At 40.9% G+C, this 12123-nt stretch overlaps 1 protein-coding gene across 1 annotated transcript in view; it reads right to left on the reverse strand.

Moving 5' to 3' along the window:
* Positions 1 to 433: 433 nt before the first annotated feature.
* The window catches only part of ltn1 (listerin E3 ubiquitin protein ligase 1), a 13021-nt gene continuing 1331 nt past the window's right edge, over positions 434 to 12123 (reverse strand). Inside the window, exons 5-32 of the mRNA XM_017418227.3 lie at positions 11980 to 12032; positions 11690 to 11870; positions 11185 to 11358; positions 10854 to 11044; positions 9735 to 9882; positions 9387 to 9644; positions 8924 to 9235; positions 8467 to 8676; positions 8338 to 8379; positions 8063 to 8252; positions 7710 to 7949; positions 7470 to 7623; positions 7204 to 7354; positions 6904 to 7105; positions 6622 to 6778; positions 6219 to 6332; positions 5981 to 6108; positions 5747 to 5882; positions 5082 to 5226; positions 4673 to 4886; positions 4035 to 4272; positions 3752 to 3826; positions 3492 to 3678; positions 3199 to 3364; positions 2400 to 2620; positions 1721 to 1915; positions 1433 to 1600; positions 434 to 1324 (exon numbers count right to left, since the gene is read on the reverse strand). Coding sequence (XP_017273716.1) covers positions 1262 to 1324; positions 1433 to 1600; positions 1721 to 1915; positions 2400 to 2620; positions 3199 to 3364; positions 3492 to 3678; positions 3752 to 3826; positions 4035 to 4272; positions 4673 to 4886; positions 5082 to 5226; positions 5747 to 5882; positions 5981 to 6108; positions 6219 to 6332; positions 6622 to 6778; positions 6904 to 7105; positions 7204 to 7354; positions 7470 to 7623; positions 7710 to 7949; positions 8063 to 8252; positions 8338 to 8379; positions 8467 to 8676; positions 8924 to 9235; positions 9387 to 9644; positions 9735 to 9882; positions 10854 to 11044; positions 11185 to 11358; positions 11690 to 11870; positions 11980 to 12032 — 4713 coding nt within the window. The 3' untranslated portion in view covers positions 434 to 1261. The remainder of the gene's footprint in view (positions 1325 to 1432; positions 1601 to 1720; positions 1916 to 2399; positions 2621 to 3198; positions 3365 to 3491; positions 3679 to 3751; positions 3827 to 4034; positions 4273 to 4672; positions 4887 to 5081; positions 5227 to 5746; positions 5883 to 5980; positions 6109 to 6218; positions 6333 to 6621; positions 6779 to 6903; positions 7106 to 7203; positions 7355 to 7469; positions 7624 to 7709; positions 7950 to 8062; positions 8253 to 8337; positions 8380 to 8466; positions 8677 to 8923; positions 9236 to 9386; positions 9645 to 9734; positions 9883 to 10853; positions 11045 to 11184; positions 11359 to 11689; positions 11871 to 11979; positions 12033 to 12123) is intronic.

Below are 12123 nucleotides of genomic sequence, written 5' to 3' on the forward strand. Positions count from 1 at the left end.
ATTCCATAGGAACACGTGTGATGGGAGCGAGTCTCCATTAAACAGATAAATTATTCAACAGGAGGATGAGGTGGAGCCGAGACAAATGGGCTTGGGAGGCTGGTGCTGCGGTCTCGGGCTCAGGCTAATTAGTCTTTTCTTGAAACCCAGCGCAGGTTACTTACAGTTTAACTTGTTTAGAAACACAATGAGGGCTAATTGGAGTCTGATTTAAATAACTGTCCGTGGACGCATGGAGTTTTGCTTCAGCTGACTTTAAATAATGTTATGTAGGATCTCTATACTATAAATATGTTTGGTGATCTGTTCTTTTGTAATAGTTATGTCATTTTGGGGGAAAAACCGGCAGTTTTTGACATAAAGCTCATTACTGGCAAATAAAAACAACTAGTTTTGACTTGACTTGTGGATAAATAAAAGATTTGACACAAAGTCTAGTTTCAGTCACCTTTATGAAATTCTGAAAATATGCATTGATCTGGATTGTAAACCTCAGACTTCTCATCTGCTGAAATTATCCATGAAGTTGTATTTTAATGAGTTTCAAACATAATTTACAGCCCTATTCAGACACAAAGTTTGGCTGAAATTTTTGAGCATTTGCATTTTCATATTTAAAAAAAAAAATCATCTTTCTTCTGACAGACAAATTTGTGTCACAAATCATGAATGAAATCTAATCCCTTCATACTCCTAAATATTAGGAAATATTTATGTAAGCAATCCTATGCATTACAGTAATACAAACATTGGTTGTTTTTCTTGTTTTTGTTTTTCTAAATGCTATCGTTTCAAAAGTAGCTTTTCTGCAACCGAAGCACAAGAACAGCTCTGATTACCCAACTTTGCAAATCAGCCTTTTCTGAAAACATATGGGTCTCAAAAGACCATTTAAAAAAAAAAGAAGAAAATTAGGTCTATGAAAAGAAAGATAAAACCAGCAGGGGGCCACTGATAACTGGGTATATCCTATACAGTAAAGCACAGCTATATACAAACCGCTGGGAGCTTCTCAACCAACCCACACATCCAAGTACAGGCAGAAATGTTGCAAAATATAACAAGATCCATTTTTTTTTCCCTGTACATCAGATTTACACAAGGTTTTTGAACCAAATATGTCTTTCAATTCAATAATCAAACAATTTACACTGGAGTCTCGAAGAGTTTCTTAATAATCTTTCTTGTGTAATCGCAACAGATTCAGTCCGGGTTTATTTTAGGAGCCGTCTTCTTTCAGCCGAGGCTGACACGTCGTCTATTAAAAGAACGTTTCTCTGCAGAGCGGACAGGTGGACTTGTTGCTGGAAGTGAACCATTTGTACTGTAGAAAAAGACAAGAGAAAATATTTAAAATTTAAATTCAAATAGCAGCTGTTTGGTTTTTTTGTTGTTGTCGTTTCTGTCAACATCCTATGAGCTCGCGTCTCACCAAACATGCCGAGTGGAACTTCTTCTTGCAGGTGCGGCAAGCCTTTTTTGGCAGAGAGTAGTTGGAGCCGTGAATAACAGAGAAGCAGATCATGCAGTCCTCTATTCCCTCGAATCGCTTGTCGACATTATTCTTCCACAGAGCCAAGCCCTCCATTATACTGCCATTCTGACCACAAAAACATACATATTATTGGTATTATTAATAAAATCACCACTGAAGAATATAATCCGACTCCAAGTTGAAGTACACATTTATTGTAATCAGAGCCACTGTTTGTGTTTCTACCTGATGTGTGAGGTAGGTGCTCAGCTGCAGCATCCAGTTCCTCCACTGCTGCACGGCGACGCCCACACGCCGCCCACTCTCCACAGCGATAGAGCTCAGAGGGTAGTTCTGTGGCAGCTGAATCACCAACTCGATGTAGATGTCATCCACAGAGTAGGTAGCGATCACCTCTCGTGCTGCTGAGCGAGCCTTCACCTGGAACCAGAATGTAAATAAAAACAGATTTCAGTCGGATAAGCAGGAAACTGCTCTACAGTGAAACGAGAGTTCGTTCATTTATTTACAGCGTCTACTGTTGCTGCATCATTAAACTCCAAATGTGAGGCAGCTGTTGCGCCAAAGAATTTGCTTACATTAAAATGTGCCATTACACCTATTGCCCTTCTTTTTCTTTTTTTTTAAACCCACAGAGTGGATAGAAAAATTCAACAGGTTTTTCTTCAGCAACCACGGTGTATTTCCATCAAACACATCTAAAAGCACAGTTTGGCAGATAGCTCAATATGTCGTTTCCCATTATTGCACGATGGCTTTGCCTACTGCCATTAATTTTGACATTTTAATGCTCTAACTCTAGAAAATTGCTATTTCACAGTGGGAACTAATTTAAGTTTAACCACAACTGAGTGAAGGCTGGAGCGTTAAGACGTACAGAGGCGCACGGTAACCGACAACTTACGGTCATGCTGTCAAACATCTGAGTGCTGCTGTAGACGGACGAGATCTCCTGGGCTGAGAGAACAGGACTGACGTATTTACTGGTGAACTTCTCCACGGCTGAGCTCACCCTCTTCTCCTGGCTGTTCCACCACAGCCGCACCATGGCAGGCAGGTCTTGCACGGTGCTGTAGTACACGCTGCACGCCAGGTGAGGGAGCTCCCACTTAACGCTGTCGTTCTCTGCATCAAAGAAACAGCAGGGAAAATAAAGTGAAGCTCATTTACATTTTGAGGTAGTGAAATTGTGCGTGTGTTAGGTCTGTCACAATAACACGATTAATGCTGGACGATTAATTGTCTCAAAAATTATTGCGATAAACGATAATATCATTTGGAGACCGTTTTAAACTAATGTAACGATAATAACATAATAAGTGCAAGTACGTCCTCTCAAAGATGAATAAACTTTAATTTCAAAAGAACACTTAACGCTGGAACTGGAACACAAACACATAAACAAAACAACCGAAAACAAAAAGAAAATGGACTCTCAGCCTCCGTTAACAAAAAATGCACTTTCTCTTGGCTGGCTACCTGGCTACCTGATGCGATAGGCCACGCCCCCCCAGATGCTAAGAGAAAGGGAGGGGTCAGTGAAGAGCACCGGAGCCTTTTGACATCCGGGGTCTTCAGTAGAAAGAGAGACACGAAGGAACGATAACGCAGATGAAACTTATCGACCTCATTTATTTTATCGTGCGATTAATTGACTTATCGTTTATCGCGACAGGCCTAGTGTGTGTGTGTTTTTTGCTTACCGTCAACTGTCAGAATCAGGGTTTCTGTAAAGAAGGTTTTGGTCTCTTTCGTCTCCGACTCCTGTCCTGGATAAACCGGGTTCTCGGGCATCAGTTTGAAGAGATGGAGGAGCAGCTTGTTAAGAGAGCAGCTTCTCTTCAGATACTGAGCATAATGGGCACGCAGCTAGATATAAATAAGAAGAGCAGTCAGTACTATCACAATACCTCTCTTTTTCCTCATAAAAAGCCCACACACATAAACTAAAACTACCCAACTGTTAAGCGTTTGTGAATATCTGAGCTCGACTCACGTGGGAGGGGGAAGATTTGAAAAATGTGAGAAGCAGCTTCCACGCCAGCAAGTAGCCCAGGACGCAAGAGTACTCCACACTGAGGGGCTGGACCACTGCGAACTCTCCCACTTGGACTCCAGCCAGGATGTTATCGCACAGCTCCTCGCAGGTCGACAGGATGGCCATGAGCGAAGCTGGAGGGGAACTGAGATCAAACATGAAAAGTAAGCATTACTTGTGCAAATTTATAAAATTAACAAACCACGTGTGTGACTTACAGACACAGCTCGTCTTTGTCATCATCAGACTTGCTGTCCCCGTCTCCATCACACTCAGGCAGCTGAGGCATGACCCTGGAGTGGCAATAACCATGCATGTTCATTTAGTTTTTATTTAATATTCTGTAATAAACATCACCCAGCCCATCGTTCAGCAGATTATCAGCCTAGATAAAACTCTGTAATAATTACTCACTTTACAGCAACAATACAAAGGATTATAAACATGATCATTTATTGCAATGATCATGTTTTTCACAAAAAAAAGATAAAAGATTCTTACTTTTCCAACACGTGGTGCACAGTTATCTGCAGAGGCCTGGCCTTGAACAGCAGCAGAGGGCACAGAGTGTTGAGGAGCGTCTGCAGAGGCTCTGGCAGGTTCGTCTTTTGGTCCGCTATGAACCGTGGCGGCAAGGAGTTTTGGGTCAGCTGCTGCACTGGTACATGTGTCAGAGCCAAACCGACCGACTGCAGCACAGACAGGGGGAACACGGGGTCGTCTGGTTCAATGAAGGCCTCTGAATTTAGACGACAAACAGTAGAGCTATGAGGCATAAAAATCAGGACAGTAAATACAGCATTTAAATCAGATTTCTTTAACCATTTGCAGTGAACGTGTAAAAGTTTATAATTGCACAACTAGAATGCTTTCCATCAGTATTTCTTTTAAATGTGTTGCATGTTTGAGCTTAAACGTCAGATACAAATGAAGGAAAAGAAATGAAAAACAAATACTTGTAAAGATCAGTTTCCATTCAGACACAGATTTACTTTTAATTTACAGTTTATCATCTTAAAAGGATCACTTCATACATAAAGAGGCAGAAACTAAATAAAGATGGTATAAAAGGCTGAGCTTTATCCACATTAGGTTTTATTTCAAGTACAGTAATCTCCCAAAATGAACTCTGCACATACCAGTGATTTTAACAGGCAGAGGTAACAGCAGGTTGTAGATTCCGTCTACGAAGAAATCTCTCCATTCACTGGCCAGTTCTGATGGCAGCTTCTCCAGCACGCCAGAAGAAGACGACGTGAAGAATTGGTTCAGTTTTACAATCAACGCAGAGTTCTCGCACACAAACAGCTGCACCCAGGGGTTCCACAAACTGCTCACGTTCTCACTGGCAGTCTGAGTTTAAAGATGAAATCAAAACAAGAATCAGAAAACTGGAGACACGGTTCAAAAACAAAGAAGTGGCAAAACGTATGAACGGATCAGGTTATTATATGAGAAACAGAGACTGATAGCATCAACTCTGCCTACTCTAAGGCCAACACTTGCCTCCACAACATAGCATCTATATGTTGAATTATTGTGTCTCACCTCCAACCAGGCCAACATGGAGCAAAGCAAGAAGTCCCACTGGTTTCCTCCAAGAACTGATGGACGATGAGTCACCAGCCAAGTCAAGAATCGCATCATCTCCACATTAAGGTTCAGCTGTTCAGATGTAGCCTCAGCCAGGTTACTAAAATTCACAAATTTGGCTAACTTAGTTGTCAGTAGGGAAAAATACATTAACACTATGTGTTGCACAGTGCTGATCGCCACTGTTTTCAGCCAAATGAAATCTGTTACTTCAAGGCACGGAGTTCAGAAAATGTCTAATACCGCTCGTATCAGGTAAAAAAAAAATTAAAAATAAACACTAGAAACATAACCTTCAAATGACCAATTCTAATAGTTGTTGTTGTTGCTTTGACTAAGCACATAGTTTGATTGTTTACTTGTATATGCTGAGTACCGGCTGTATTTTTATTGCTATGCATCATGTGTTTTGTATGTTTAACTGTATTCTGCCAGGTCTCCCTTGAAAAAGAGACTTTGCTTGCTCTTTTTTTTTTTTTTTGCTTCTAACACTTTTTTTCAAGAGCTAAGTATTTGCTTGGATCAAATAAAAATTCTACCCCTCAGGTGGGCTTCATGCAGCTGATCATCATTTATGTTTCAAGAAATACAATAACTTGGTTTTAGTGTTTTTACATTACCAGCTAAAGAGGAACCAGTCCTCCCTGCTGTTCCTCCATTCCATCAACGTGGCCAGGATAGCCTGCACGACCTCATCCTCTACTTGTGTGTTGGCATTCAGACAGCACAGCAGCACTGCCAGACACCCATATACATCTGTGACACACAGAATAAGATTATTCCTTACTTTTAGTTTTCCTAAATGTATATATGGAGCCGTGTGATACACGTGTGTTCGTTAGGATGCGTCTTACCATCGTTCTCTTGCCAGTTGATTAATCCAGCGGTGGCCAAAGCGACGAGAGTTTCTTTGTCTTCTTTTGTCATGACTGGGCAGAGCACCTGGACCGTGCTCAGTTTGCTTTGAGACACTGGGAACAGACTAATTACACAGATATTTTATAGCAAAAGACACATAAAAGATCTGCCACTTAGCATTTCCGAATGTTGAATCACATGGAGTTAAGTTATTTTCTCTAATAAAGTACTGACCTGTCTGAACTACCATAAAGTCCCCTCAGAGCTGCACCATGAGTGATTGCCAAGTTGTTTGTGTTGATGTAGTTCTCTAGAGTCAGAGACCACAGACCTCCATCCATTACGGACCTTAAAGGTAAGAAAAAAAGAACATTTGAAATATAATTCAAAGCCTAAGACATCTCTATAAAAGTTTATTGAGAAGAAAGCCAATATATTTATCAATTTATATCCTCTATTACTCAACTGTTTTGTAATCCTGTTTCTTACATGTGTCTTGATAAATCTAAATAACCAATAAAAAACTATTTCAATACTTTTTACATGTGCTGCTCTCATGTTGGTTTCCCTACACTCTGACTCCATTTAGTGATAAATTCGTCTGTTCTTTGGTCAGGGACTAATGAGTGACCCTTACCTTGAGTAGAGGATCTGTAGGAGAGGTTTCATTGGAACCTGGTTATGGTGTCCATCTGACAGCCCCCATTCAGCCAGCAGGTTGTGATACGCAGATACCACCGTGGGGCTGTATTTAAGCTCCTTACACCACTGCAGAGCATACAGCAGTTCTGAAACTGGCAAACAAAAATATGCATATTCATACGGCATCACAAATTACTGAAAGAAAAAAAAATACACTTATATAAAAATGAAGTAAAAATGGGAAAAATGTTAAGTATGTATCATTCCGGGTATGAACCTGTGTTTGTAAGGTTTGGCAGAGGTGAAGGACACTGTGTCTCCTTCTGATCACGTGAAGCGGTCTGGGCCACCCTTCCCAATAAGGCGCAGACACAAAGGTGGGCAGGCAGCCTGTTTAACTCCCTAAACTTCCAAGTGTCCTGAGAAGGTTTTTCACAAACTCCCCTGTGACGATTGGCCAGTAAGGGAGTTTTGATCCACTGGAAAAAAAAAAAAAAAACAGATTCAAAGAGATAAAGCAAGTTCTTTCAGCCACTGTTTGGCTGGTCCAGAATTAGTCAAGTGTTGGCTTTCTGACCTGAGAAGGCAGGGCCTCTCTGATTCTTGTCCATTCTGTCTGGCTGGGTGTCAGAAGATTAAATAAGTGGTTCAGGATGGGGGAAGCCTGATTTCCTGCAGAGATGATCGTTTCCACTAAGCTTTGTACAGCCATAACCAAAACCTGCAAACTAAAATAAAATCATTATAACACCAATAAGACTTATTTAGAGCTACAACAACAATAAGACTTATTTAGAGCTACAGCAACATAAATTCACAGTGATTTAGACATAAAGTAGTTACCTTTTGATATCCAGAGGGACTGTTAGTACTTGCTTCACCACCCAAACAGCTGCACTGTGCAGGAAACCACCTTCTGCCACCTCATATTCACAGTGTTGCACCAGTGACTGGACTCCAGCAACACACACTGTCTTCAGCTTATCTAACAGGGATTCTTTCAAAAAGAATAATGAAAAAAAAAAATTAGCTATTCATGTCACATTTTAACTATTTATGTCTACACAATGTGCGAGCACCCACTGGACAGGTGAGTGTGTCTTTGATCTTGGGCAGTGAGCTGGAAAACGGTGAGCAACAGCTCCTCGGCTGAGAGCAGCAGAAGACAGTCTTGTACAGAGGAGAAGAAGGAAGAAGCCACGTCGCATATGAAGGAGATGAGGGGTTCCATGTTGCCTGCGTCGGACAAACTCTTGGTCTCCGTTAGAGTGGTGTGAAGCTTTTCTAAGATCATCTCCATGTATACCTCCCCAATCAAAGACTCTGCACATATAAAAACAAATCAAAGTGATCATTATAGCATGACAGGTGGTGCTTTTATTCCAACAAAAAGGAGCTTTAAGCAAAAGTATCTTCTGCTGAATGTGTTTGTTTACCATTGTTGTGGTTCTGAGAGAGGACGAGGCTGATAAGCGCCCAACTGTGGCAGCTTGTAGACGACGTGGAAGCACGAGAGCTGCTCCCCACCTTGCAGAGCTCCTCAGTCAGTCCCAAGAGCTGCTCACCCAGAATTGAACCTTTCAGCCAATCAGCGCAGCTCGCACGAGTCTCAGCATCTTTACAGGCCTAGCGAGGTAGACACAGAGTAGTAAAGACAATTAGAACAATGCAAATGTTGAATAAAACGTGAAAGACACTGAATGACTTTTACCCTTTGGATAATTTGCAGGATAATTCCCCACTGCAAACCCATCTAGAAAGAAGAGCAACACAAGCATTTCAGCAAAAGAAACGCTCCAACTCTGTAGTTAGATCAGCAACAAATGAGCGATCATGTTACCGTGGTGATGTGGTTGAGGATACGAGTGGTCTCCTCCTGGTTGCAGCAGCAGAGTGAACTAAAAACCATCTCCACCAGGTGCTCAGTGTTGCTGCGCCCCACCTCAGCCAGCCACACAACTGCTCCCTTCAGCAGGAACTGAACTGCAGGATTCTTCTCATCCCTCCATTGACCAGCTTCTGGTATTTTTTCATCAAATTCAACTAAGGCCTAAGATAAGCAGTTCAAGAACAAATTTTATTATACTAGAAAATTACAATACTGAAGAATACAATCTATTTTCTAGTGTTTTTTTTATTTCAGCTTAAAAGAAATCAAGAAAAACAGCAACTTTTCATGTTTTTTTTTTGCTGAAATTATATCCTCTAATTGTACATGCAGCGTATTCCACAGATCTTTTTAAAAAAATCCCCAAAAAAAGTTTACAAAGTCAAAAAATATCATATTTATGACTTACACCGAACACCCTTGATGTGTGGAAGGACTGCAGGAGAAGTGAGAGGAAAATAAGATGTTTCTCTGAGTTTTTCTCATTCACATGCACCAGGCACAGCTGTGCCAGCTGGCACACGGCGTCTTCAAAATGCTGCGTCTGTAGGGACCCGAATGCTTTTTCATTCACAAGCTCCGACGCCGTCTGCACAAGCTTTTCTGCACCATCCCCCTGAACACCAGTTTTTTCATCCTCTTCTGGCTTAGACAAACACACCCTGACAGATTTCTTCTTCTGAAGGTGTTTTTTGCTTACTCTCTCAGGATAACGCATCACCTGGACAAATATAAGAGAAGTTATTAATCTAATGAAACCATAAATTGCTTTGGCAGTCATATTGATCGGTTATTTATTTATGGTCAAAAGCGATATTTCAGTGAGGGATAGTATATGCCTAAGAAAAAAGATGCTGGAAATGTAAACTCACCTGAAGCAAAATGGCTACACCCTCCAAAGCCTGTGGATCTGCTTCCTCGTTGTCAACAAAACCCACACACAAATGACAAATGTCCTCCCAGAAGTCAGCCAGAAGCCGTTCAAAGACTTCCTTCTTGGAGTCTTCCTCATCTTCACTGTGTAAACCTGCCCTTCTCTCCCAGGAAACGAGCATCTCAGTGACCAAAAGGAAAAGAGGGCCATTCTGAAGGGAAGGATTTCTGATAGCCTTTTCTAATAAAGGCAGAAGCTGAAAAAAATACGACAAAATGTCTGAAACATCTGGACTTTAAGTAGATTTGAAATGAAAGGCAAATTATGCAAAACTTTGTGATCCCACCTGCTGTGAAACAAGCGTTGTCCTGATTTTCTCCTGGGAATGTTCTTCTTCTGCATTTTGCAGTATGCAGTACCTCAAGCACTCGACAAAAGATGTCACTATTATGGCACTTTCTGATGGGCTTGTCACGGCACGCTCACTAGACAGACTGACGAACAAATGAGATGCAAAAATTATTACATGTAGAACATGTACCAAGATATAATATATACTGAATGTCTGGTCAAAAAAAAGTCACAGACTAGATTTAACTTGGCAATTAGTCTCCAACAGAAAAAGAGTTAAAGTGATTATTGTGTTTTAGCTGGCAACTGTAAATGGAGCCCAAATCACTGTGTAGCTTTCATAAAATCTCCTTTAGGTCCGATCTTTTAGAAACAAAAGATTCAGTTTGCTAGGGAACATAAAGATTGGACCCTGAAAAGATGGAAAAAGGTCCTGTGGACTGATGAATCCATTTTCATCCTGTTCCAGAGTGATGGCACATCAGGGCAAGATTGGTGATGAAAAAAAGATATCATGCCTAAAGGCTGATTCACAACTGTCTGGACACAGTGGTATTATTCGGGGTTGCTTCAATTGGTCAGGCTAAGGCCTAGGTGCCAAAAAAGCTAATTAGAAATGTAGAATAAATATACAGAATGATCAGGTTTTTCCATTCATAGATTTTTCTTTTCTTTTCAGTGTAACAGGCATTGCCTAAGATGTCAATGCCAGGAATTTGTTGGGGCTTAATTTGTAAAAGAGTGTGTCCAGGAAGCACAGTGGTGTATAACAATAATGTAAGTGTGGCCCTTCTTAGGTTTATTGTAACAAAGTCATGGCTAAAACAAGTTAAAAGGGGTCCAACAAAATATTAGTCTGTAACTTTTTTGGCCTGGCAGTGTTCATAAATATACCTGAAGATTTAAAAAAAGGGGGTTTCTGTTATCTATTATGAGGAATCAAATTCTTTATTTAAATTATATCTAAATGTCAGGTACCAATGTGCTCCACATTAAAATTTGCACAATTATTTGATCAACACAATTCTGCAAAATACATATATAACAACATACAAACATATTCACCCGCCGACATTCACAACACAGGTGAAGGTGCACTCGAAAAACAACTTACCCCTGCATGAACGCAGTGAAGAAAGTGGTGTAAAAGTCCAGGCTGGGATCAGTGACTTGTTGGGGCAGTTTGCTAAGAAGAGGCATTAGATTTGGGTGCAGCGCTTTAGCCATGCCTTTACCCCCCTCTTTTAATAAAGCCCAAAGTTTAGGTAGGAAGCCTTTTTTGGCATTTACATGTGTCCAGCAGTCCTAAAAACACAAACAGAAAAATACCAAGACTATTTATCTATAAATTAGCACAATCAAATGAGAGACTGAACTTAAATAACAGAGTATAGACAACATTAAAGGAGAGCATCTATGTTATTGTGAACATCATGGAAACTCACGGGGATTGTAGACACAACGTGAAGAACAGCTTCCCACACGGGAGGCAGCACAACAGGGTCTGTGTCGTCGATGCTGAGGAGAACAGCAGGGCAGAGTCGTGTCGCTTCAGCTTGGACCAGAGCAGGAGTGAACTCGCACAGAGCACACACCATCTCAAAAAAGGCCCCTCTCACCTGAGAAGCAACACACGAGGCTGAAGCGATTAGAGACGTCTTACCAACAGATCATTACATCTGAATTAGGTGGTGTTTGGTAACAAATGCACATGTAATTTAACTTCATGCTAATACAAAACAATCAAGCCTGCCCTTGTAGCACTGAAGTGATTAGCTCAAATGATAGCATCTTTTAGAAATAAAAAAAATAAACTGGAAGGTTTTAGACTGTGTTCACATTTGTTCATTTGTTTGGTGATGCCAGGCAAAAACCAAAAAATATTAATAATAAAATATTAAAACCATGCGTTTTTTCTTTTGCTTTAGCAAAATTGTGCTGCAAGCGTACCTGCGGTGTCTTGTGTTTGCTGTACTTCCAGAACTTCCCAGAGTTGACCAGCTGTGCCAGTCCTGGCTCCAAGGCTCCCCTGTCGGTCTGAAGCAGCAGTGAAAGCAGTCTCTTCACCCCCAACAGGGAACTGGTCAGCATGCGCACGTATTTGGATTCTCTCTCTTCCTCGGTCACACTTCTAAAGAACAGGCGGAACAAACGCCTCAGTAAAATCTCCCAAAGAAATTACTGTGTGTATGCAGTGAAAGACTTAAGCGCAAAAGCTTCATAATAAACTTGTTACGTACTGTGGGTCACTAAGTGTGTTTGCAGTTTCTTTTAACAAAATATCTTGAAGTACCTGCAACCAAAATATCACATATTAAATATAGTTCTGAATCTTACAATAAAACTCCACTTCTCTAAACTAAAGTTAACCCCCCCCCCCCCCC

This window comes from Kryptolebias marmoratus, linkage group LG13 (assembly GCF_001649575.2).
Source record: "Kryptolebias marmoratus isolate JLee-2015 linkage group LG13, ASM164957v2, whole genome shotgun sequence".
In the NCBI taxonomy this organism is placed as follows: domain Eukaryota; kingdom Metazoa; phylum Chordata; class Actinopteri; order Cyprinodontiformes; family Rivulidae; genus Kryptolebias; species Kryptolebias marmoratus.